Source organism: Lonchura striata, chromosome 1 (assembly GCF_046129695.1).
Source record: "Lonchura striata isolate bLonStr1 chromosome 1, bLonStr1.mat, whole genome shotgun sequence".
NCBI lineage: Eukaryota > Metazoa > Chordata > Aves > Passeriformes > Estrildidae > Lonchura > Lonchura striata.
Genome location: NC_134603.1, coordinates 27,247,122 through 27,274,886, shown reverse-complemented (window position 1 = coordinate 27,274,886; position 27,765 = coordinate 27,247,122). Strand labels below are relative to the sequence as shown.

At 35.6% G+C, this 27,765-nt stretch overlaps 1 protein-coding gene across 1 annotated transcript; it reads left to right on the top strand.

Annotated features, from left to right (window-relative positions):
* The first annotated feature begins 7,309 nt into the window (after positions 1-7,309).
* Positions 7,310-26,697, top strand: ATP6V0D2 (ATPase H+ transporting V0 subunit d2). Its single transcript, XM_021543271.3, has 8 exons — positions 7,310-7,459; positions 14,312-14,483; positions 16,347-16,525; positions 19,109-19,188; positions 21,017-21,094; positions 24,309-24,485; positions 25,948-26,025; positions 26,536-26,697. Exons 1-8 carry the CDS (start codon positions 7,330-7,332, stop codon positions 26,695-26,697), a joined length of 1,056 nt encoding a protein of 351 aa, XP_021398946.1. The 5' UTR covers positions 7,310-7,329.
* Positions 26,698-27,765: the final 1,068 nt, after the last annotated feature.

Below are 27,765 nucleotides of genomic sequence, written 5' to 3'. Positions count from 1 at the left end.
TTAAAGAAGGTTTAGCATCTATTTTTCAGTAAAGGAGACAGAGTCAGAATATTTAGTGCACTTACTAATATTTAGTGCATTACTGCTATTTTTTTTTCTGTTTTTTGACCAAAATATATAAGAAAATATAAAAATTAAAATATAGGACTGAAATAACTTTACCACAATTTGGGTGCTCATTTGGGTTTGTGGAAAAATGTAATATTTAGAATTTTATCTAACTGGATAGTGTTTGAATACCTGAATACCTCAAGTACTTGAATTCCTGGATATTATCCTGAATAGCATTTCTTCTAGTGTTTAAGTCCTTGTGATGGTGTGCTCTGTCAGCTCAGTCACCCATGGTGCTGCAGGGCTGGTGTGTGGGTTTGTTTAACCCGAAATTTTAAAGGGGGCTCAAAGAACTCTATAGCTAAATCTCAAAAATCATAATTAATGTTTAAAATCAACTCTGCTGCTTTACTAAAGACTGAGGTTAATTTATTAATGAGGTTCCAGTGTGTCATAGAGAGAGCAATCTATCAACAAAAGTGCTTAAATGGTTAATAAGGCACTTCTTAAAAATGTAGCATAATATAATTTCTATGTACTTTCTTTCTAAAATTAGGTTTTATTTTATCAGCCTTGCCAGCAGCAGTCCTAAACTGTCTTTAGTGTATCTGATGGTAATTTATTTTCCACTGTTTTTATATAATTAATCACTATTTTGATTCTGTTAAGTGTGGAGGAAATAAGATAAATAAACACATTATCAGATTGTATTTCTTCCTCAATGTGAGTCAATATCTGATATAATGCTTTAATTTCATAAATTAATTGTGGTCATTACTAACATTTATTTCATAAATCATCGGAATAACCCATGTTCAGGTATTCTTGGCCTGAATCTAAAGAATTGGTATAACATAATAGGAGCAAATGAAGCCATGAACTAAAATGTATGGATTAAAAAGTAAAATAGATATAATTGAATAGGAATTTTAAATCAATCACCTTGACATTTTGTTGTAAAATAATGTAATCTTTCTTCTGATAACATAACCCCATAGAAAACATGAATTAATCTTTTGATAAAGAATCATTACTCATGCAGGTATCAAGAGAAGGGTCTCTAACAAAAATATTATGTCTTGAAAAATTCTAAACCTTACCTTCTTAATGATCTTAAGAAGCTAGAATGTCATTGAAAGTCTTCTTAATTTATTTATTAATGTAAGTATCTTTATATTTTAAAGCAATATATCTTGAAAAGAGATTTTAACATGAAATGTAAATAAGCATAAATAAGCAGTTGCAAAAATGTACATTCATATAAAATTACATTTTTGAGAATTTTAATTAGCCAAATATTTAGATAACTTATGAGCCAGAATTTTATTTTCTTTCTCACAGCATGCATTAAACAAACAACAACAACCACCAAAAGTACCAAGATGTTATCTGGACTGTTTTCTGTGTTACTTTATCCAGCAACTATAAAACATTCATTAATCTGAAGCTAAAAAAAAAAGAAGTAAAATTAATAATTCTACATTTCAATAATTCTTAAGAGGTATCAGAGCTAGCAAAACACCTGTCAGAATTTTTTAAAAATTCAAATTGACAAAAAATATATTTCTAAATAAAATGCCCCATTTAAAATATATATAGATTTAGTTCAGAATATCCTTGCACACTCCAAGCTTCTTGTACAGGAGCTCAGAATAGGAATAGCATGTTAACAAAATGCGATTGCTCCACCTAGTGAAAAACCTGTAACACATCAGGCTTAAATCTGAAGCTGAATCTATCCAATTCATGGGGCCAAATAAATATATCAATCCTGGACTTAAATTCCATTAATCTCCCTGTTGAAACAGAGTTCTGATTTTTCAGTACATTCAAATTTTAAGACTTTATTCATAACCTTTTGACATAGAAGTCCAAAGAGGGAAACGGAACTGTAATGAAGATTACAAGGGCTGGGATGTAGGAGATATAATCTATAATCATGTTAGTATTATGCTAGCAGAATGCTACATTTTGAAGCCATGTACATCTTCTGGCTGTTTTCTGAAGCGGATGAAATTGACAATTGATTAATTGCCTATTGATCTGAGAAAAAAACTGTCAGAATTTGAATCTGTGTTTGAAATCAGTAAGATGATGATGAAACCATTTGAATGGTGGTCATCAGAGAGCTGCAAATGTGGAAAATTAGTGGACCCCATGCACTTCATATTGTCTGTACTTTTTATCTCAAAGTTTTATTATCCTTATTTTGTTTCCAGGTTGTGTTAAGGATAAAGCTTCAGAATCCCTGAAGAAATCTAAAGATGTTAGCTATTGATTGTGACTTTTCTGACAGTTAATGAATAACTGATCCATGAAGAAGAGAAAAGGGTGCTTGTCTGCATGAACTCTTCTCACGAGGGTGAACAATTAAGATAACTGAAAAGAAGTACTGACACTGTGCAGAGAAAGATTGGAGGTTAACACAGGATCTTGCCATCCTCAGTAGAATTAGCCAGAACAGGAGGCTGCAGAGTTCATGTGAATATCAGTGAACACAAGTACAAATTATTCAGAACAAAGTTGCCCAATTTTGTAAGAGAGTGTAGAAACCCTGTAAATTTCCATCTTCATTTCTGAAAGCATTCCAGAGCTGTGTTAGTTTGCTCAAATCTGCTTTTCTCTAGGTTTATATCTACTGATAATGATTTTATCCTGGCTTCTCTCCACAGACTTACCGTTCTAAGTCTCTCATAAAGACTTTTTTATTACACTGGCATGTAATTCTTTGAACAAAGACGTAAAAACCAAAAGGCTTGCTGACCTAAGAAGCTGCTAGATTATCTTTTGAAAGCAAAGAAGGGGGGAAGGGAGCTCCTTGATATTTCATAACATCAGTGAGTGATGTTTGTGAATCCAATATCAAAAAAAAACCCACTTCTAACAAGGAACAGTTGTAAAAGATGCATGTTATGTAAATTCAATAAAAATTTAACCACATGATAGGAAAGTTAGGTGTGCATATTTGCTGCAAATTCTCTCATCAAAGACAGAGTAAATTGGTCAGGGTGCAGGTTAACACAGGGTGTGTCAGCTGAGTACAAGATTTTTTTTTGCACAAGAGGGCTTAGCTATCAAGATGATCTGCGTGAAATGCATCATTAAATCAAATAGCTACAAAGCATGGTTGATGGATTATGTCTGTACACATATAGTCTATCATTCTCAATATTAATCTATTTTATAAAAATACAAGATATTTATTTATTTAATACATTTTAAGTTCTAAGCAGCCACAAATTTAACTACATTTGGACTGTTTCTTCATGGGTGAGAGCAGTTGAGCAAAGGTCAGAAACAAGGTAAGTGTAATTGTGTTCTCTGTGGTTGAGCTATAGTTCTGCTATCCATACCAGCATACTTGTAACACTCCATGGAGTGCTAGGGTCCATGCAGTATCCAATTGTTTGTGATGCTCTGAGCACATGAAACAAGAGTTTCAGGTACTCAGAACCTCAGAAAGGCTGAACATCAATTTACATATTGCAGTCAAATTTGTCCTGTTATTTTTTTCAGAAAATAAGGTATTTCAACAGGTCACATCTTGGAAAGATTTTTAGGAATGTGTCACACCCATCAGAAATTTACACTGGAACATTACAGAATTTACAAATGTTAGAGAGTTTTGATGTAATTGCCTTTCAATGTCAGCAAAAAGATATGCAACAAAAAAATGCTCTAGAAACACAGCATTCCAAAATAATCTAAATCTGTTTAGATATTAATAAGTTGTGTTAAAAAATTAAAATAGTTTTAATCTGAGTAGTGCACATCTTATAATTTTTATTGAACCAATCTGAAAAAAATATTCTTTTTTTGGTGGGAGGGAGTGTGCAACATCTGGAAAAACAGGCTATGTTTTTGAAAGTAAGGAAGGAGCATTTTCCACTGACAGGATATGAAATTAGGTCAAAACATCTTCAACAGCCAAAGAAAAAGAGTCAATATAAGCACAAATTAAGAAATCTGTTTTGCCCATACATTGAAGCAACAGTGTGTACTGGTAAGAGTGAATCTGTCACTCATAATGCTAATTATTTTGCAAACAATTGCATAGGCAAGACTTTAGTAAGTTTTGTTTCTGTGTACACTAAAGCAAAACTTAAGCACATATCTGATAGAGACTTCTAAATGATATTCCAATATGAAAAAATAGTATCTTTACATACTTCTAATGAAAAAAAAAAAAGTAACCTTGAATTCATGTGATTTAGCCAAAATTCCAGTTACTCACTCTTCTGCTGATTCTTTGTCATTTGTTCTTCGCTATTAACCTCGTGGCTAAGAGCTGTTTACTGTGTTAAAAAAAGAAAAATAATAGAGGAAGTTCAGAGAATATCTGTGGATATAGCCAAAACATTGGTAACATGGAAAGACTTTGTTTGTAACTTCTAAGTAAATAATCAATATATAGCAGATTAATTGTTAATTTTAGATTAGAAAAAAAACACATTCAAAAAATACCGGTTTTTTTGTTTCTTTCCAAGTTTCTCTCAGTGAAGGCAAAAAATACTGGAGTAATGTGGCTTAGAGTAGTGTTATGATGACCTCTTGTGGTAAAGTAATATATGCATTTTGGTTCAAAGTCTCTTGAAAACTTGCAGTATCAAAGGTTAAATTCTGTACTTAAATCTGAAGAGCTTTGTGTTGTTAGTGTTGCTTAACCTGAAATTACTCCTCCTCTCAGGCACATGATCAATATTTGTTTAGCTCTCTGCTAAAAGATTATTTTAAAAATATCTCAGCCTTTGCACTCCACAAATGTAGCAGCTGAGAGTATAGTGTTTTCTCACATGGAAATTTGTTAAAGCAAATCCACAGCTCTACCTAAATAAAATCATTAATATAAACCCTAATAATATTTAATAAAACCGTGCCCGCTACAAGTGTGAAAGAAACCATATAAGCCACGCATTATAAGAAATAAGATTATATTGATAGACTGCAACAATACTGAATATATATATTTTTTGCATAAAATTTTAGTGCATGAACTAACTAACTATATGCATCATGTTTAAATTGCTGTTAAAGATGTCTCTTTTCCTCAGCTTTTCTTTCAACAAAAATCAGAGAACTGAGGATTTTCTGATGTTGCCAAATGCAGGCTATCAATCTGGATCAAATTGTCTGACACCTTATCCCTTAGTAGATAAAATTGCTTAAGGCTTTATTCTGATTTTCCAGTTTCCTGAAATCATTCAAAATTACACTGATTTAATTAGACCACTTTGCTGAGTGATTATACTTCAAGTGATAGTCCCATCAACATTTATAGACCCATGGTAGTACTTTCCCACTGGAGGATCACCAGCGGTGGTATTTACACCTGCCAGGCAGTATTAACATGACCTTACTAAATTTAGGATGTATTGCAAAGCCACTTCTGCACTGGCTCTGCTGTCTGAAGCTTTGGAAGCTCACAGGGAGCACAACCTTGGACTGTCCCCAGCTGGATGTGTGCCACATTCTGAGACGCTGTGATTGCAGCTGGGGGAGCCTGAACTCAGCTGCTGTGAGACCTGACTTGTTTATACAACACATAACATCACTGTGGGTTAAACCTACATGCTGCTCTCAGTGTACACAGCAATCATTATTAGCTCTCCCCATTACTTTTCTTTGAAAAGGTGAAAAACAGGGGCTGTTGAGCAAAACATGCTGGAACAAAGCGGATTACAAAAACAAAAAAAAGCACGTTTAAGTTAAGTGGTTATCGGCACATGTTAGTAAGGAAGCACTGATGGCAGTCAGGTATCCTGAAAAGTCTCTCTGACTTTTGAAACATCATTGACAAAATTCTCCTGAAAATTTATTGTATTAGGAGGTTCTGAATACTGCTGGCATGCAGACTTGGGAGACAAAACCAAATTGTTTGTGTGGAGGAGGGAAATGTTTTGTTTCTATTTTCTAACAGGGCTAATCTGTCTCATTCTTCTTTAGCTGGGTTAACTCTGCAGTGCCAAGAACTGAGTGACTTAAAACTGTAAACCCAGTGTATGGGGAGCAAACTCCAATACTCTTGGCCCCATTGAACTTCCAACTAAATACAGTTTGCATGTCTGAGCACATGATTTTTCAAAATGTCTAAATGCTGTCATTATTTCCCCTGTCATTATTTCCCCTGGGTTACAGATGGGATAATATCCAGCCTGAGACAATTTTGATTTGACCCTCAAGGTGCAGTTGTATTGCTCCCCTGGCTCCTTTGGTTTCTTGGCTGGCTGGCTGGCTAGGAGCCTCCTGCCCATTGGAGCAGCCAGCCAGCCAAGAAGCCAGCCAGCTAGTGACCTCCCTGGAGGAGGTAGGGGATGGATGTTTTGGCAGCAAATCTTGTGCCGCACTGTGTAGCCTTCCAGGCCTTGCTGTGCCAGGAGCAGCGTGGTATAGACAGGAATAATCTGGTGAGCACTGAGGTCTTATCATTTCTTCCCTCCCAGGACAGGGAAGGAGGTCTCATAGTCACAGCCTTGTCCCACTAGTTGCCAACTCACAACTCTTGCTGCAGCCACATTTCACCACAAATGTCAGTAGACTAGCCATGGTGCATGCCTTCAGCCAACACAATATTCCAAACATGCTCAAAGCTCTGAGTGTGTGTTGTTAGGTGTGGGTGGCACACTGGGACAAGCTATGGTTTTGAAGCAAATTCTAGATACTGACTTTCAAGGACAATGAAAGTCAAACTCTATAAAAACCTTTACCTTTGCACATCATCTAATATTCACACTAATTATTAGAAGACTCTTATAATTCATATATATGTTTAATGATAGAGATTAGCAGCAGAAAATTTCCAGCAAGCAAAAATGTTAAAAAAAACAATACAGAGCCATCTAAACTCCTTGAATAGGCTGTGTTCTGCCACAGACTACTATTTTGCTGCAGAGATATTTTCTCTGTAGACATTCTCAGATAACTGTTTATAATACGATTTTATTCAAGTTTTGTAATATGCTTTCTCATTCTCCAAGCAGTAGAGTATCCTTGCAAGCAGGGGTTAAATCTTGTGCTTCCTTTTTGGCTTATCTTCCAGCAATAACAGGTTCATTTTCTGGCTTTGACAGGAGGGAGTTGGTTTACTGGCTGGCCATTGTGTAAGCATCAACTGTACTGGAACTACAGTAGGAACAAGAAACAGGAAGAAACCAGTTGGTAAAACACAATCATAGGCTGGCAGGAATTCCGTGACTATTTGTCACTCCTTCCAAAGAGGGGAAAAACAGTTGGTGGCAGACATTCAGTGCCATCAAGTACCCAGAAATATCTTCTTTCTCCATGCCAGGATACTCAGAGTTTTACTTCAATGTGGACCATGGCTATTTGGAGGGTCTGGTCCGAGGGTTCAAAGCTGGGATCTTGACAAGTGCGGACTATGTCAATTTAGCTCAGTGTGAGACACTAGAAGGTAAGTCTGATCATTTATTTTATTCAGGAGAAATACTGTTGCTTAGGTGTTTGAAGAAGGGAAGGTAAAAGACTGAACTACTGAGAGTTTATCTTAAACCCATAGACAATCCCGACGTCCTTTGAAGAACTGTTCTCGTATTTAAGTTAATAGGTTTCCATAGACTGTGATTTGTGTGCAGGCTGTAATTTGCTAAGCAATGCAGACAATGGGGCTTTTTTGTTTACTGATAAGGTTTAGAGATCTCATGCACAGAGTTTTTACGGAGATTGGCAACCTTCTCACAGATTTTAACCATGCTATAGAACAGTTCAGGTCTGGAACTTTCATACCATTTCAGCTGTATAAAACAGTTTCCAAAATCTTTTTAAAAGCTTGCTATTTGGCTCTGAGTTTCTCTATAAAATACATTATTTTAGTAATTTTTTACTTCCTGAGTTTTAGGGAAGTGGTGGAGACTCAGCTTACCAGGAACAGAAAACTAGACTCCTCAAAGATAAAACTTAGGGAAATAGGGAAAAAAAAAAAAAAAAAAAAGCTCTTTTCAAGGTTTTCAAGGTGACTTTGCCATAGTAATAAAGAGAACACACAGTAGTTACACAGTAGTTTCCAAAACAGCTTTCTGCTGTGGCCAAGACTGGTCACAGCCTGATGAAGACAGACTTGTACCAAAGAATCATATGACATACCTTTAGACACTTGACAGGAAAAAAACGCAACAGGAAGAAATCACCTTTCTAAAGGAACATAAAGCTCATTTTCTTGACTGCAAAGTGAAAGCTATGATTGTACACTCAATTTCTATAACTTGCAGTCTATTAGATCAATTTGGAAAAGGAAGAAGGAGAATGAATAAGCTCACTCTATTTTATGCTTTGGCTGATTTGTACATGCAGTAATGTGTTTGGAGTAAGAAAAAGGAAAGAATGATGATTCCTATATCCAACAGAGTTTTGAGGCTGTCTAAACGAAATAATAACATAAATCTGGGAAGATTGCTTGCCATTCATCTCTCAGATTAAAACAACTACATTTAAATAAATGCATGTAGATATTTACCTGTCTGCAGAATAAAGTTCTTCTTATAGTTAAAGAAGAGTTTATCAATACAGTCAATGGAACCTAGACACTACTGAACAGACCAAGTGTATGTGTCTCCTTCTGCTGATAACCTGGAGAGATGTACCAGCTCTCCACTAAATACAATGGCAGTTCACACAAAACAGATGTATACAATCATACTGAGAAATGAAATTTATTCCTTATGTCAGCTGGACAAAATCAACTGTTTCTTTACCCTGTTTGTTCCAGCATTTGTGATCTATGCAACCTACAGACTCTACAGAAAATACTGATATTGTATTTAATTTTCAAGTGAAAAATTCCTGCTGCATAAGTATACAGACTTCAAAAAAGGTAACAGCTTCAAACATCTATAAAAGACACAAAGGACAGTTTGGTAGAATAACTAAACTGTGTTGTCACTTCACTTCTCCCTGCAAATGAGCTCAATAAATGATGTCATCCAAAGCTTCATGAAGGAAGAAAATCCTGGTTGCTTCTGAATAAGAAGAAAAGATACAGTTAAAAACATATAAGCAAAAGGGATTTTTTTGGACCCTTCACAAAAGAATACTTTCTCACGTTAAGTTTAGAATAGGTAAAAAACCCTAAATTTTAAGTCATGCTATAAGGAAGTTATTTACCACCATGAGGTAGTTTTCAAATATTTCTAAGATATATAAACCTTTAATATTTTTAAGAGCATGCAGCAGATGGACAGGTAACAACAGAGATAAAAACCATTCCTAATTAAAATTTATAATAGGAAGAACAATTCATTTTATTTTCTAAACTTATTTTTTATAGTGTTCATTCAACTTTAAAATGCAAATAATTTCATCAATAGCAGCAGCAGCCTTCAGCATCCCTCCTACAAGCACATCTCTACTACCCACTGTCACTTCCCCTTTCTCTCTGTTCAATGGCATCTTTTTCACCACTGTAACTTTTTTCTACTTATTGTAGACAGCTAACAGATTCCCACCATTTACCTACCAAATGTATTATTTATAATGAAAATATAAGAAATATAAAAATAACGGATTTCTACATGATGCTAAACACACTTATTTCTCTGTGCATGTAGGATGCTGTAATACTGAACTTTCACCATGAGTGTACAGTGCATCAAACCCACAGACCCCTACCTAAAGTAAATTTCTAAAGTAAATTTCATACATTGTCTTTTATTTAAATTTGAAATATTCAGCACAAGGATCTGTGCTGTAGTGATGTGATGTTTGCTCAGTAGTGCCATCATGCCTCCACCTTAAAAGGCAATAAATTTACCCTATTCTGCATTCTGTGGCTTAGCACAACACCACAAAAATGACCTTAGCTAAAGACACTATAAATATGCTAAAACAAACAAACAGAAAACAAAAATCAAAACCACTCAAAGTAACCCATAAACGGAAGCAAAAAGATCTTTTAATTTCAAAGTGGTTTTGGTATCTCTAGAGAGGAAACCATAACATCACTACTGAAGAACCACAAGAAAAACTGTAGATTAGTGCTTTCCATCTGCTTGATAATCACAAAGTGTAAAAGCGAGATGGAAATTAAAAAAAACCTAACAGATACCACTGTGTCCTCTCGATTCAGGTCCATACAGACAGGAGGAGAGGCTTTCAGTCCCACTTTGACATCCTCTTTGGCTTGGTTGAACTATGATTTCCATGGAGCTACCTCATGGGCTGCTTGCTACTGGTTTGGCCCTATGGCATCATCTGTTTCAAGGGAATGAGGTTCCCAGAGCAACCTCACTGACAGTCTTGAAGTAGAATATGGGGGTGTGGGAGTGTGGAGGTGTTTAAATGCACTATTTTGTTCTTCTCTTGCTTTTTTCTGTGATAGAAAGACTTCTGCTCTGTAGAAAGGAGGCTAGGTCACAGAAGGACAAGCATCTCAACTCTCATCCCGACAGAATCACTGAAACAAGTTTACTTAACTTACCAGAGTCAGGGCCTGCCAGCACATGGTGGCTGTAATAACAGTGTTACCTGAAAGAAAACTGCACCTAGCTGGTTATTGTGAGGGGTCAGACAAATTACCATGAACTTGATGCCAAGAGACCAGGTTAACACTTTGTTAAAGTTCTCACAATATTTATTCTTTCTTTTTGATCAGGATCATTCCTGTCTTAACTGCATTCATCTTAAACTAGTCTCCCTCTGTGCATTAATTCCTTTTGGTCATACTTTAGTTGATTGTGTTTGTTTGCTGTTCAGTTGTGAGTAAACTCATATAATTATTTAAGGTCATACATAAGTTGTTCTCCTGCATGTAATTTAATTAAGAAATAGGCAATGCAGATGGATGACAATCAAAATGAATGGATGGCAGCTGAAATACAGGAATTTTCTTTCCTAGGGATCTTTAAGACAAAGGCCAGAGTCTTGTGTAGGTCTCCAAGAGACCCTGAGAAAAGGGCAGCTACCATCAATAAGAGGTTTTGGTGAACAGGAATGTCTGAGGCCCCTGTAATGCTCAGCCATCTACTCCTGCTTAGTCACCCAGTCATGGCACTAGTGCAAGCATCTGACAGCCATAGCAAAGAAAGAACTGCAATTTAGGTCAACCAGTGCAGTCTCTAAGCTGCACTGAACTCTGTCTTGATGTGAACTCTAATTATGACATTCCTGGTTGATATTATATGGTATTGGAGCTTGTGGATGATTGTTTTGGCCAAGACCATGAGATAGAGTTGAATATTTTTTCTTACCTTCAGTATGCATGTTGACATTTATTTATTCAATTAAATAAATCTATCTATAAAGCAGGCTGTGTGACTGTCAGGGTTATAAACCAAACATTCTTGGGTATAACATTTCCTCCATAGCTTTTGGGAGATGGGTGAGGCTACTTAATGAATTATAGATAATATTTTTCATGCCTTATATTAAGGCATGGTTTATGAATCCACTCAATCAGAGAACTGAGGAACAGTAACAAAATCTTATGAAACTACTCTTGATCAGCAGGTTTTTGTTTCTGTTCATCTTATGATGATGTTAATCACAATACAGAATGTTCAATACTTGGGGCTGATATTTACAGTCTGCTTTGTGCAGTTAACACCTGAAAAGTACTGTGTTTGAAAGGCATTTACGCAGTGTGGCTAAAGCAGATATCTGTGGTTTATCTGAAAAGAAATTGAGAAAAGTTGGAATTGAGCTCTGCATCTAATAAAGTAGTATTATCTAATCTGAGCATATGCCAAGTATTTTTATACTCTTTGCAACAAAAAAGGAGAAAAGTAGGAATGAACAATTTTCACAGGAAATGTATATGTAAAATCAAAATATTAATGAGCTTTTAAAAACTTGGTCTTACATAGACTAATTTCTGTGTATAACAGCATTTTTATTTATCTCAGTCTTGCTGACTTTTCCCTTTTTCTTCAATTGTGTTTCTTTTTTCATATTTGTATTCTCTTTCTCCTCTTCCTACATCAAAGTCAGTACTGAAACTATGACTTTTTCTAAGTGTGTTATGTGATTTGATATGGATTTGATGAATAGACTACATTTTGTGGATAAGGAACTGGCTGAGTGGTTGCATGGGGACAGTAGTGGGCAATGCTTCAAAGTCCAGACGGAGCTCAGTGCTGAGCAGCCCCTGCTCCTTTCTGGGACCAGGACCGTTTGATATCTTCATCAGTGACATAGACAGTGGGATTGAGGGCACTGTCAACAGGTTTGCAGGTGGCACCAAACTGAGTGGTGCATGTGACACCAAACTGAGTGAGTGGTGCAGTTGACACAACTGAGGGATGGGATGTCATTTAGAGGGACCCAGCAAAGCTGAAGTGAGCCCATGGGAATCTCACAAGAGTCAGTGAGGCCAAGGGTAAGGTCCTGCACCTGGGTTGGGCAATCTCTGGTATCAACACAGGCTGGGGCCTGAAAGAATTGAGAGCAGACCTCTGGAAAAGGACTTGGATGTCTACTACTCTTGGACAAAATGTCAGACGTGGGCTGAAAATGTGTGCTCACAGCCCAGAAAACCAACTGTATCCTGGTCTGCACCTAAAGCAAGGAGAGAAGTGGTTTTCCCCCTCTGCTCTGCCCTCCTGAAACCCCACCTGGAGCATTGTCCAGCTCCAGGGTCCCCAGCTCAGGAAGGAAGGACTTGGGCCTGTTGGAGTGAGTCCAGAGTAGGGCCACAGAGATGATCAGAGGGCTGGAACATCTCTCCTACGAGGAAAAGCTGAGACAGTTGGGACTGCTGAGCCTGGAGAAGGTTCCAGGAAGACTTTATTGCCAACTTTCAGTATCTGAAGGGAATTACAAGAAAGATAGAAACAAGCTTTTTAATAGGGTATGTAGCAATAGGACAAGGGGCAATGATTTCAAACTAAAAGAGAATACATTCAGACTAAATATAAGGAGAAAACATTTTAAAAGGAGAGCGGTTAAACACTGCAAGAGGTTGCCTAGAGAGGTTGGAAACATTCATGGCCAGATTGGACAGGACTGAGCAACCCTGAGGGACAGCCAACTTGCATAGAAGACTCTATGAAATAGTTTATCTCAGTAAGCTACAGTGCTAAATGTAGGAGTCTGCTTCACACTGTATGAGTTCTTTTGCCTTAAGTCTCAGTGTAGGCAGCCTTATTGCATACTAAGGAAGCATACACACTGGGAAATAGGCAAAAGTGGCTACTGTACTGATCAGTGCTTACCTTGCTAACTGCAAATTAACTTCCTTACAGGTACAACCTTCTTTCCATCAGTGGGAGTGTTGCTGTCCTTTTTCCTAATTATCAGTTCAGATTTCACATAGAAATCTAATTATTATAAATGCCCAAATCATATAACAGTGTCCCAAGCTATAATTTACAATAGTAGCTATAATTTACGATAGTTTTAATATAGCATTTGAGCACAATTATGCTCTGCAGTGGGACCTTTTCTAAAAGAAAACATTAAACTGTTTTGAACATCAAGAACTAATTCAAATGCTTGCTTATGCCTCCTGCTAAAAAATGGCTAGCAGAGAAAATTTGTCATATTAATTCTATGATATCCTGAAAGCTTCTTTTAACTTTGTGGTCAAAACAACTCATTCTTCCCCAGTCACCAGGGCTGAAAGCTCAAACAGAAAATGTCACAACGACCCAAGTTTCTGGAACAGCTTCTTAGAATTTGCTAGTGGCAGCCATAAATCAGAGAAAGCCAAACCAGAAATGATAAGAAAGTGTAAACTCTCCCCTTTCAAGTGCTCCACTGCAGAATCCATTTGGAGTCCAGAATGTGTGCTAGTCAAGATGTGTTCACTTCTTCAGGCAGCCTGATAACAAAAGATTATAATCTTACTTGAGATTTAGATGTTTCTTGGGATTATTTAAGATCTTACCAAAGTTAAAGGATTATTCCTATTAATACAGTTCATGAGAGTGCAGCAGACAAAACAACTGACACATTATAATGGTGCAAATCAGTAAAATCGAAACATTGAACAAACCTGATGAGGGAGTGACTAAGACAGTAGTGAGTAACAGCCTGTCTGGTATGTCTGAAAATGAAAGCTGATGGTTAAACTTCTGACAAAGGCATAAATTATTTGTTCTTTCCTACAGTATGAAGAAAGTCTTACTGGTAGAAGGCAGTACAAATTTACATCCATTTTGCATTTAGACTATATTAGATCCATGCAAAAAAATTTCCAATAGAGTATGATCAATTGCTTAATATAAAAATATATTAGAAATTAAAATTTTTAAAAAAATTTGTTGCAGACAATATGGCAGTTTATTTTCATGATCTTTCCTGAATTTGATTTCAGATCTGAAGTTACATCTACAGACTACAGACTATGGCAACTTCTTGGCTAACGAAACTGGCCCTCTCACTGTTTCCACCATCGATGAAAAACTGAAAACAAAACTACTCACAGAATTTCATTACTTTAGAAACCATGCTTTTGAACCACTTGCCACTTTTCTGAATTTTGTCACGTAAGTAATATTACCACATAGCTTACCGCATAGTAGTAAAATAGCTTACCACATATCTTATCACACAGAAAAAAGCAGTTAAATAGTGTAAATGCAATATACTGGAATTTCTACTAAGCTTTAAAAAAACATCAAAAATACTTTGATACTGCTACATTTACATACTTTGCTTGCTACTATAAATTCTGAAAATGTATGTGTGTATGAAGAGCTGTTGTCTTTACATCTAATTATTTTAAAGAACAGAAGCAGTTTTCTTTATGTGAACAGTGGCAGAAAAATTAATTAATTAAAAAATTGTTACAATTTTCAAACACTATGTCAGATAACTTGGAAAACTACATTGCGGGGGGGGTGTAATTAATGAAAAAAAAAATAATTTCATGAGGTACAGGGAAGTGATTTAATTCCTAGGCATGTGGCAAATTGTATGCCTTTTTTAAAGGGGAAAGACAACATATCGTACATCTGTCATAATTTTTATACTACTTGAACCAAATAAAAAACCAGGGAGACTTTATATGGCATATTGCAAGGTACTTGGAGCCAAGTAGCTTTATTTGAAAGCTTGGCTGCTGCTTGATGCTGGATGAAGAGAAAGCTCTGATCTCAATGCCATCATAAATAGATGAAACTTGCAAACAAGTGGCTTAAACAACTTTAAGAACAAGGATCTGCTTTATAACAGTATAACAACAAAGACTAGCAAAATACTAGCATGATATTTTACCTATTTACTCCCCTTGATCTTATACTTTTAATATATACTAACAAGGACAATTATCTGTTCAACTAAATTTCAAGGACCATTTTTATTATAACAGTAAAAAATAAAGTATCTTTTTTTCTTCTGGTCATGTGTAGCTGATCACTTTTAGGCTGATATATTAACAGGATGTTGAAGGCTGTCCTAGGACGCCTGTGGGCAAACAATGTTTACATTTTGTTTCAAGGACAGAAAAATGAAAGCATTAAGTTTTGGCAGTTCTTTTCTCACACTCATTGACATAAATGTATAGATGTGTATGCACAGTCTTTGCACATTGTTGTTTTTTTTTTAAGTAATGGGTACACTGGTTAAAGATATTTCACACAAATCATTGAACTACATTCCACCAGATCTTCAAGTCCTTGTCACATATTTTGGGTGAGAACATATTAATCCTGTATATTTCTAGCTGTGTTCTTAGTCAACAATGTGAACTCAAGACTGGCATTCAAGAGAATTTCCGAGTCACTGACAAGACTCTTCTCAGCCCCTTTGACACTAAAAGCAGTATAAAGCTGATAGAAAACTTCTACTCAAAAGAAAAAATTACATAATAGAGAAGAAATCTGTAAGAGCCTGTTTTTAGCTTCCTCATGGCAAGATGTTTAAAACTGAGTGAGAAGAAAACCTAAGATTGGACCATCTACATGAACTCCGCAGTTTTAGTGCCAAGATTCCCATGTATTTCTTTGTCCAGATGGCATATATGAAATAAAAAAATACCAACCTTGAAAAGTTGCTAGCTCAGGTGATTTGCTTTGGATACCACTCATTGTCACTTGTTACAGTGAATCTACATCTCTCACCTGTTATGTTTATTATAGTCATGTATCAGTACCACCTTCTTTAAAAGTGTACATTTTCTAAATTAGTAATTTCAGTCAGGTATCAATCAGGTTTAAAACTAGTGCTGTGTTATCTACTTGCTGTTTTAAAACTCTGTTGATCTTTGATGAGCTATTGATACAGAATGAACATACATTCTGATAATACTTCAGTATTATGGCTAATTTTCAAAAATGTTGGCTTTTTATTTTGTCAAGTGAAAGCTGATTATAAAAATAATTTATTTTTACTTTTTCTTTCCAATACAGATACAGCTATATGATTGACAACGTAATTCTTTTAATAACTGGCACATTACATCAGCGACCCATAGCTGAACTTGTTCCCAAGTGCCATCCATTGGGGAGCTTTGAGCAAATGGAAGCAGTCAGCATTGCCTCAAACCCTACTGAACTCTTCAATGCAATTTTGGTTGACACACCATTAGGTAAAAACATAGAATTATTTTTTTTTTTTTTTTTTCTCAAAACTACTAATCCTGTGTTCTTTAGAACAGGATGTTTCCCACTGGATATTCTGTATTTTGGCAACACAAATCTTGAATTGTAGATCAAGAACATCTGAAGTGGTGTTCAGGACATATTCTATTAACATTTATTAGTAGTTTCTATATCCACCTTAGGTAGCAGATTCAGAAAAAACAAGAAGTGCAATGTATATATTTTCTATTCTAGTCACTGATTTAAAACATATATATTTTTATTTCAACACCTACATTGTATTAAAAAATATGTCTTCACTAAGGATCAAGCAGACAGATGCTAATAAATATTATATGTCGTGGTAGAACCCAGATTCTCTCTTGAGATTTGGGCATGGTTCAAATATAAAGAAAAGTCCTATTTTGAAGAACTAAATCTAAGAGCAAAGTGTAACGTTTGGGAATGTCACATTGTGAAATTAAGATGAAACTCTGCTCAGTGTGGTGCAGCAGCCAACATGAACAAAACCTAATAGCCTGTGAAGGGCACTGAGAATAAGACAGAACTGGATGTATTTGAATGTATATGAAACCATTATGTGCCCTCATCTTCAGTAGCGTGAGAGGTTTTGGGTTCTGCTTCTCAAAAAGGTGAGATAGATTGGCCTCAGAGAGAAAAAAATTCCCAACCAGCCACTTGCTCACCCCCTACTCTCAGCACAACGAAGGGGAGAAAAAAGGTGGAAAAAATAGATTGTGGGTTGAAATCACCCACAAAATACTGTTGAAGGCAAACCAGACTAAATCTGTGGGGAAATTAGCTTGATTTATTACTGATTTATATATGTATAACATAATTAATTACTGATTCAGATATATAAGGAAACAAACAGAAAATAATGAAACATTTAGGGGAAAACTTGGAGAAACTTGGAGAAAATGCCTTTCTTCCATCCTTTGCTGCTCTTTCATGCCAGGCTCCTCCTCTCTGTCCCCCTGTTATCCCTACAGGTTACACTGCATCCCTCCATTCAGGCAGGGCAGTCACAAAGAGCAGGGGGAGTTTAGAGCCATAGAATCATAGAATGGGTAGGAAGTGAGTTAAAAGATCATCTAGTTCCAACACCCCTGCCATGGGCAAGGACACCTTCCACTAGACCAGGTTGCTCAGAGCCCCTTCCAACCAGGCCTTGGATAATCCCAGGTGGGTCCCCTTCAGATACACCTGCTTGACTGAGGGGCTTGGCTGTGCCCTTGGTGGGTCCCAGCTGGAGCTGCCTGTGTCCAGCAGAGCCCAGTCCTGACTGTTCCTCTCAGAGACCACCCTGCAGCACACTGCCACCAGTGCCTGGGCACTGGTACACTGTACAGTGAAATCAGAGAAGGGACAGAACAGGACAGCTAAAATGAACAGTGCTGTCATGTGTAGACAGACTGAAAAGTCCAGACTGCAGTTGGGAGTGGACAAAGCTGATGAGAGATATCAACATGGTTTACAGATTCCTGAGAGCAGTGGTTTGTTCACAGTGAGTTATGAACTGCTGCTCACCAAATCCTTCAGAAGACCAAGTGCCAGCAGAAAAATAGTTTTAAAAGGTGAGCTAAACCACTGTTTTCACACAGCTGGTATTAAATTTCTTGAATTTTTTTTTTTTTTTTTTTTTTTTTTTTTTTTTTTTTTTTTTTTTGCTAAACTAGTTCGTAAAAGAAGAGAGTGTTGTCAATTCTCTAAAGTCATCAGACAAATTTGTGGGCAATAGATCTATAAGGAGATACTGAAGGGAAGGGAACACTCAGAGCTATACTTCTTGATATTCTCCATTCAAGCTCTGGGTGCTGGAAAAGTAGGAAGGGATAAGACCACAAAATATGGCCAGGCTCACATCCTTTCTGTAAATACCATCTTCCATTGCCACTGCTTGGGAAAACACTTCTTCATATGGTACTGCTCTGCCCCACTGGGCTAGCTCAGGAACAGTAAAATACACACATTGGTTATGAATATCATATTTTTATATGGTCCAGCTGCACAAGTGAAATTCATCCACTGCCTCCCTGCTCAAAAGCTTGCTCTTTAGCTAGTTCTGCAGAGGACCAATAACCACAGGTGGTCAAGGACAAAGCATGTGCCCTTTATCAGCTGCGACCTGTTGTCTTTCCCACACTACATGTGCAAAGAAGAAAAGGGAAAAGAGGAAAGAGGATGCTCCTTAACAATTGCAGAATACTCACATGATTTCAGACAAAAATTATTTTTTATGTTCCTTACTAGAAAATCTCCATAATATCCAAACTATAAACTTTAGAGAAGATTAGTATTTTCATTAGCATTCCCATTTGATTCTCTCTGGAGACATGGGCTCTGGCTGCAGCACTGATTGATTCCCCTCACTGCAGATTCTCATTAAAAAGGAGGGGATAGGAGGATAAGGGGAAAATCAAGCGGATTTTTCTTCCTCTCTATTATATCACCCTTTCTTGTACAACAGAACCCTTGGATCCTTGCTCACACACTGGTGAGCAATAGACAGGAGATGTATATTATCAGCATGCAGATTTACACTGCTATGTTATAAACTCTGCTTTCAGCTGCTTTTTTTCAAGACTGCCTGTCTGAAAATGACCTTGATGAAATGAACATCGAAATAATGCGCAACAAACTGTACAAGGCAAGTCTTTTCACCAAAATTATAATATTTGGGGTTTATCAAATGTCTCAGGAAAGCAGGTCAGTATCATTAACCCTGTTTTATGGATGGGGAAACAGAAATATGGTGATATAAAGCAAGCTGTCTAAGGTCATCTGGTTGATTTCAAGTCCTGAAATGAAACACAGCTGCTTCCATTTCTACTCCATTGTTTGGGGACTTTTCAAATTTTAGGTCTGCATCCAAATTCTAATTTAATACTTCATTAATGAAAATGCTCTAGATGGCAGGCTAATATCTAGATCCAGATTTGTTTATGAGTAACTCAGCCACCAAATGCCAGAGAACTTTTAGCTCCTCAGTGAGGAGACTGGTTTTGGCTAACATCTATCTTTATTTCTATAAGGAAGATGAGGTTTGAAAGGGTCTAATGGTTTTGAGTCTAGCTAACATGATTTTTACTTAGGGATTTAGTATAATTTTCTTCCTTTAAAAATAATTTTTTGCATTGTTACAGCACAGTGCTGCAAGGATATGCATCTAACATGGGCCTTGCATTTTCAAAGTACTTTACAACTCTTGGCACACAGGTCACTACTCTTACAGTGGTCTCTTTAAGGGCTATACATACTCCAATCCATTTCTCCATCTTTCTTTTACAGTGAATTCCCCAGATTGCAGGAAGTATTTTTAAAGTGATCCGATTGCACTAGGAGAAAAGAAAATAAAATTCTGTTTGTCTTACAAATTATATTTTTAAATTCCAAAGCCAATTTTTAATGCTTAAAGCATTCACTAATTCTCTCATTCATTACAACATCAATTATGCCTACATATATTAATTTTTTAATGTATTTTAATTCTTTCACAGCACTACTATACTACACACTTTTTCCAATTTAGTAACATACATATTTGATTTCTATATCCTGTGAGGATGTCCATATATTAACACTTATCAAATCTATTTTTTTTCTTCTTGCTCATCTAAGTATTAGGACTATTCTACAAACACTAATAAATTATTAATAGATAATTTCTCCTTTACTTCAGCTGTCAATGTGATCAATTGCTTCTGCTCTATCAGATACCACTATATAGAACCTAATGCATAATTCTGTGCAGTAGATCCCCCTTGAGATGAATCTACTTAAAATTCACTTAATTGCATAGTTAGCGACAGCTCCTAACAAGATTGTGTGAAGTTGTAGCAAATGCATTTTAACATAAATGTTCTCTAATGCAGTATTTTGGGAGATTGAGAAGCAGGTAGAACAGCATACAGCATCTTGGATATATTTCATGTCCTTCCTGTACAGGTATTTTAAAATGGGTGAAGATGCCAGAATCCTTAATAGACCAGAGGACTCTGCAGGCCAGTATTACAGAAGCTTTGTCTGCTGTTCTGTCCTAATCCAGGGTTTAGGGTAGAGCAGTAGGGATTAGTTTGTGTATCCTCATCCTGCTGGCCCAACAGCCGTGGCATATGCCCAAATCCCCTCCTCCACACACTATAAATGAAGAGTTTCCTTTAGCCATCTGCTTATTATGCAGTGGGAGCTCAACGGAGCTCAAAAAGTTCCTTCTTTAGAGAGCAAGTAAAACATAATATTTTTCTTATTACAATTTTTGGAAACATTTGATCTCAAATTGTAAAAACAAGACATTTGCATTTGAATATTTCAACTTTCATCTGAACTAAGTAATTAAGCACATACTTAAAATTTAAATTCATAGGTAGAATTATCAAAGTTAATGGAAGTATTTAAAAATTAGATTCATGGCTATGTGCAATCCCGGTCCAGGTCTTAAGCAGCATTTAAAATATTTCTCTTCTTCTTTCATGTAGTCTTACCTTGAGGCATTTTATAAGTTTTGTGAAAAACAAGGTGGTACTACAGCAGAAATAATGAGACCTATTCTTGAGGTAAGAAAAATTCAATCTTTATCCATTAAAGTACTCCACAATGTTTTCATAATTATCTCACTTTGTTCTTCCTGTTCAATTTCTCTCAATTTGCAAAGGTAACTGTGAAATGTTTGCTTCTCCTCTAAATATACCTGTTTTTTCTAAGATGTAATGAATAGTGTATTCAAAGATGACTTTTACCTTTTGACTAGAAAAGCAGCTAGACCATTACTTAGGAGGAGCCAGTCTCAGTTAATATTTTTCTGTATCAGAGAGCAGAAAAGAAGAAATAGTTCACTAATCACAACTTGTTGCCCTTTAACATTTCTCTCCACTATGTAGAAAAGCCAAAAATGTTGATTATTGATTTTGGGATAGCTAAAGCCTGGCATTACTGTCTATTTACTAATCAATAATCTTCAAGCTTCATGGCACTGATATGTTTGTTTACTTTCCTATTAAAATTAGTGATTGAGGTTAGAGTTGAGTGACCTTTGGAATTAGTGTCATATAAAAATAGAACATTCTGTGTTATATTTTTACCTCAACTAAGCAAAGTTTAATATTTTTTTCCATGGCATACAAAGTTCCTAATGTCCTTCCCCCAAAGCATACATGCATCTGTGAATGATATTTTTGTCTCTGTTTTTTTTAATAAAAGATACAGAAATTTCTAAAATTGAATTCTCAGCATTCAGGTCCCATTTTCTTTTTTTGCTCACTTAGTCTATCACAATTCTTTGCAGAGGCTGACAGTCAGACCACCCATTTGCTTCCAGGAGTCTTTTTTTCTGGATAATCAATTTTACACCCTGGAAACCAAAAAAAATTCACTGATGAGGTCTGATGACATCATACTGAAAGTTTGCATTTAGAAGAGAGATAATAACCCTGGGAGCTCATTAATGAGGGAAGAATGTGTCTGAATTACATTTAACAAAATAATGTCCTAAAAGGGATTGCAATTTCCTATTTTCATTAAGCAGGTCACAATGTTTTAATTTATGCTCTAAACAAAATGCTCTTAATCAAGTTAAATTGAATAGAAAATAAGTATTTTGACTTTTCTTAAAAATAAAAATCAAGAGATTGTCTGGCATAGTTGATTCAGATTTTTCAGAAAGTTTGTTTTTAAACATAAATTCCTGCTCAGTGCACATTACTTACTAACATCAGTTAAAGCATGTGGTAAAACTCTCTTTATATCAGTGGTAACAATTTAGCCTATGATAAGCTTCTTTAAAATCCCTATCTAATGCCAATCATTCAGGAAGCTAAACTTTTCTATAGAAGATTTCCTTTTCTATAACATTTTATTAACCTGAAGAGACACACAGAACAGGCTGCTAATGGTTGGAGTCACAAAAAACTCACAAGTTTAATTATTGAAAAGAATACTTGCTATTTATTTTGTAATCTTATATGTAAAACTACCAACCTGACCCTACAGATGAGGCTGAGGTATTTATCTCCCCAGCTCCTTGACCACCACATGTGCCAAATTTCCTTATTAAGAGTACTGATGATCTCTTTTCCACCATGGACAGCAAATGCTGCTTGTTTAGCCCTGAATCTGGCAGGAAACTGAAGGACTGCACTGCAGCTAAAGTTCTGTCTGCTAGCATGGCCCCGTGCTAAATTCTGAACCACATGCAAACATGCACTAAGGAAATGGAATCAATCATCCCCTGATTCCACCTCTACCCGCAGCAATCAGATGGACTTTCACTAAGTAATTGCCTCATGGCCTTATTCACTGTAGAGACCCTCATGTGACAATAATTTGATTAATTGAGAGGTCTGAGTGGATGGGAGTTACTGTGAAAATTTTCTCAAACTGGAAGCCATCAGAAGCACAGCCCACACCTGCTACCATTAGTTGCAATTGCTTCTAATGTTTTTTATCAACAAAATATTACACATCTAACACCTAGATTCTATGTGGCTTTAACAAGTTGAAAAAAGAAAGCATTTGTCTTTCTAAAATTGTTTCAGTAGGTCTAATAGGCTTATTTTATCAATTAAGGAAGTGAAGTTTGGCCCTGTTATTCATTAGCTACAAATCCTTTCAAGCACGCTTATTTTCTTCTCATTGCTTCTTTACTATTTACTCCTTCTCCTTACTTAGAAGTCAGCACCAGCAGGTAGCAAGTTCCTGTTATTTTGCGTTCCCATACACAAGAGTAGATGAGAATACGTGTTTACTGGCTAAAGTGGCAGATTAGTGTTGCAAATGCAGCCTTATTATTCAAATGAAAAGAGCACCTCTCTCTTGAACTAGCTCAAATATTCACAGCATAAGAAATTTTGTAAGCTGTCTAAAATGTGTGTATACTATATATACACTTGGGAAGATTTTCCCTGTGTAATCCCTGCAATCAGCAAGGGCTCTGCTGTTCTTAAAACATGAAAGTAAGGAATAAAGGAAAAAATTAGAACCACAGTCAATTTAGATCTCCAGACAGAAGAAATGATTTTTTTTTATTTACTACTGCAATTTTAAGTCATACCGTAAGAATGATAAGTGAAATTTTGCCTTGTGAAAATAAGAACCCAAGGGCTCAACATTGGATTGCCTTTCAGACTGCTTCTGCAGTAAAAATACAGATACTACAGGCATCTAAACCTGATAGAAGAAATATAGCCTTTGATTCTATGTATTAAAAATTAACTGTTATTTAAATCACTTAAAACTTTAACTTGGCAAGTAAGCAGCTCCCTCCTCCTTGTCAAAGTATCATTTAAAATATGTGTATTGAGAAACTACACTTTTTTTAGGATTTTCCTTCAACTTTGACTATCAACAGCACTTTGAGTTATGGGCAGTACTATTGATTCTTGGCCCTTTCCTTTGTTAGTTTTATTTATAAGATCATTATTTCATAATCTTATGCATGCGGGTGTGAAGACATTTTTTCTTGTCAACATCTGGGTAAATAAGGAAGGAAATAAAGAAGCAGCAGAAATTATATTTTTAGAACAAAAAATATAAATAACAAAAAATCACTGAATAAAAGCTGTAGTTTCAAAATCTTGTTTGATTTTCTAGTTAGAATTTAATGCATATTTGCAAAGAAGAATTTGCAATTTCAAAAATAAGGTATGTTTCCAATGCTCTCAAATTGACTTCTTAAAAAAAATAAATTTCCATAGTTTGACTTACTAAAAAAAAACCCTAATTTAGAATGAGATGTCTAATGGCACCTCTTTATTCTTTGTTTTGCATATTAAGTTTGAGGCAGACAGACGGGCTTTTATCATCACCATTAATTCTTTTGGCACTGAGCTGAGTAAAGATGACCGAGAGAAGCTGTATCCAACTTGTGGAAAACTTTATCCAGAAGGCTTACACCTGTTGGCCAATGCAGATGACTACGAGCAAGTGAAGCGTGTTGCAGAATATTATGCAGTATGTAAACTAATTTGTTAAAGCAAAAAGCCAATATAAAAATAGCTAATTAACATGGCCTGACATCAGCAAAATTTTTAAGAGTATACATGTAAGTTAAAAGAATTTTCAAGAGGAAAAAACTCAGCAGAGGTACTAAAGTTCCCATAAAAAAGTGTATGGGATCAAAGACTTTTGATATGAAGAGATAAGATTAAGATAAGACATTATTACATTACTGCAGTACAAAGTTCCTCTTACAAGGATGTTTAAGTAAGAGCAAATCACATCTAGTAAATAAAACTCTTCCTACTCCATTCACTCTCCCCAAATTGAGTTTCACTTCATTTCTTCTGCCTCCAAGATTTTGGAGCACAGCCATACAGCATTTTAAACTCAGCTGATCAAACAATTAATGTCATTGATTAGTAAAACCTGATTTATTGCCAGTATACCCTAAAAATTCCCTTCTGAAATGTTTTCTCTAAATCACTAATTGATTCAAAGAAGTAGATGAAAATGTGAATATTGATGCAAATAGTGCTTTTATTAAAGATTAGTTAATCTGCAACACTTGATCTATGAATTAATAGATCAAGTGTTCTAGATTAACTAATCTCTTGTATGCTGTTGCACTCTGTCTAATTATAATATTTAAACTACCTCTAAGCAGGTACACAAAAAATGTCTGGTCTATTTATTTTTCCACAAAAAAAAAAAAAACTCACAAAGGTGGAGCTGTGCATCTGCTCCTATGCATAAGCATAACATTTTAACCAAAAGTTATCATGTCAGTGAGGTATGGAGCAAGACTGTTCATGACATGGTGGGTTATTTAGATGAATTTTGGAACCATTGTTGTAGACCTCTACTACACTCCTACATTAAGGGAAAAACAAACCACACACACACGGAATGAAATTACACAGAAACATAACACCTAAGAAATCAAATCAAATATATCTGCATGGAATATTCCAGGATGAAAAATCAGATTAATGGATTTGGATACAATATTAATGCAAGTAAAGCAAATCCAGCTGACTACTAGAAATACAAAGGAGCAGCCTTTGATGATCAGAGTTCAGTATTTTGATGATCAGAGTTCAGTATTTTGGCTCCATTTAGAGCTCTGGTTCTGAGGGATACTATTTGCACAAGAAATTTAGTGCTCTCTGCCCAAAGGAGTGAAAGGTCACATGTCATCCCACAATAAGCCTCTTTTAGTGCCTTCAGTAAATTACTTGAAATTGTTGGAAATTATGATAAGAAATACAAGAACAAATCTGATTTTTCTTTCTTTTGCTGATTATATGCTTTTAACTTTTGATTTATGTAGAATTGTAATCTATACAGGAGGTATTCTATACAGAAAGATTACTTAACAAAGATTAATTTATGAAGTAATGTAAAGTGTCTATGTCTGTGCTGCACAGAATGCAAAAGTACCTTATTTCCATGAAGTGGTTGTCTGTACTTTTAGGAATACAAGGCTGTGTTTGAAGGTGTAGGGAGTGGCACTGGAGAAAAGACACTGGAAGATGCATTTTTTGAACATGAGGTAAAACTTCTAGCCTTAAAATACAAAAATGAATGCTACTCACATGGAATAAGAATTAAAACAAGAATGAGGTACCAGGCTTTTGATTCTACTGTGCTGCTTCCTATTCAAGAACATAGATTTTTGATGGCTGTCAACATTTGGCTAAATCAAAATAGAAGAATTTACCTTTTTATGTAAAATTAATCCTGTATCATTCTTCTGAAGACTCTTTACAGAGCTATCAATCCTATCCAAAAAGCTATCTCTTAAACACCATTTAATTAAATTTCTTTTGAGTAATCTACTAAAGTATTTCACCACTGTCTTTTATTTCCTGTAAAATTGCTGTAGTCTATTACCAAAATTATTCCACAGATGACATTTCAATTAGAGTGATACTCAAGAGATTGTTAAATATAATCATGGTTACAAAGCTGCAAGACATCTTGAACATAAAAGCTACCATATAAAAATCACATTTACCTTCCTTGATGTTTTATCATAACACTTGTTTCATCTTTTCTACAGGTAAAGCTGAATGTGCTTGCATTCAATAACCAGTTTCATTTCGGAGTATTTTATGCCTATGTGAAGTTAAAGGAACAAGAATGCAGGAATATTGTATGGATTGCTGAATGCATTTCTCAGAGACACAGAACCAAAATTAACAACTACATTCCAATTTTCTAAATCTGAGAATCTATGATGCTTGAAAAGATACATAGAAAAGAAGAAAAATTTATTTCAAAAATTAACTCTTATCAGATGTACTAAATTTTATTAATGAGCCTCCTTACATACATCACCATAGGAAAAAAGTAATGTAATTAGAGATACAAGTACTTCATAAGGAAATACTAATGGGTTTATTCACAAATTTGTTGGTAGATTTGTGCCTATTTTAATTTAATTGATCAATAAAAACCTCCTGTAATGTCTTACATATATACTCTTTCTCTTTTGTGGAACCAAGATTTGTATCAACAACATTTGAAAAGATCTTTAATGGCTTTTGCTTTTAATTAATGTTTTTCTCAAAGGGCCAATTAAACCACTACTTCTATCTCATAGGGTCTTTCTCATGGCATACAGATTGTATGAAGGACTTAATACACAAATAAGAGAGAAACTCTGCGATTGCCCTTAACAAGTCTGAAGGGGAAGCTTCTTGATCTTAACTGGGATTCTTTTCTGCAACTAATGTAAATAAGTAACTTCAGTATCATTAAAATGTTTCTATTTCTTCCTTTATGGTCAAATGAGGAGCACCCTAAGTGTCAAACAATGGGGGGACTAGATCAGTCTAGTCCACAACAAAAAAAATATCCCCTCCCAACACACCAAAGAATTCTCTTTATGTATGCACTAGAGAAGATTATGAAACATGAATGAAAATGCCAACCAAGTCTGTATCAGTTTTACATCAGACACAAACAACACCAGCTCTGAGATATTTGAGGACCTGGCTAGGATCAGTAACTAAAAATAGAGGGAACAGTTGAAGCCAGATTGTAGCAGGACAAGATTAATTCTGCCAAAGAAAAAGGGAAGATTTTGAAAGCTTTATTGAGTTTCTGCCTTCCTACTCTATTCGAAGTATTTGCCATTTTATCTTTCAAACAGGTCATACCTTGATTTTCTGCATGACTTCCCAGTTTCATGCTGCACAACAGCAAATCTCACTCTTCAGCTGGCTGTTCCTCCAGTAAGTATGATACAGAAATACAGTCAATTTCCTGCTGAGTGGACAAAAAAAAA

Excerpts from the sequence above, each read along its gene's own strand:
- ATP6V0D2 (XM_021543271.3), top strand. The coding sequence starts at position 7,330 with ATGCCAGGATACTCAGAGTTTTACTTCAATGTGGACCATGGCTATTTG. Across the intron at positions 7,460-14,311 it reads TCAGTGTGAGACACTAGAAG|ATCTGAAGTTACATCTACAG; the intron begins GTAAGTCTGATC and ends ATTTGATTTCAG. Across the intron at positions 24,486-25,947 it reads GTGTTGCAGAATATTATGCA|GAATACAAGGCTGTGTTTGA; the intron begins GTATGTAAACTA and ends CTGTACTTTTAG.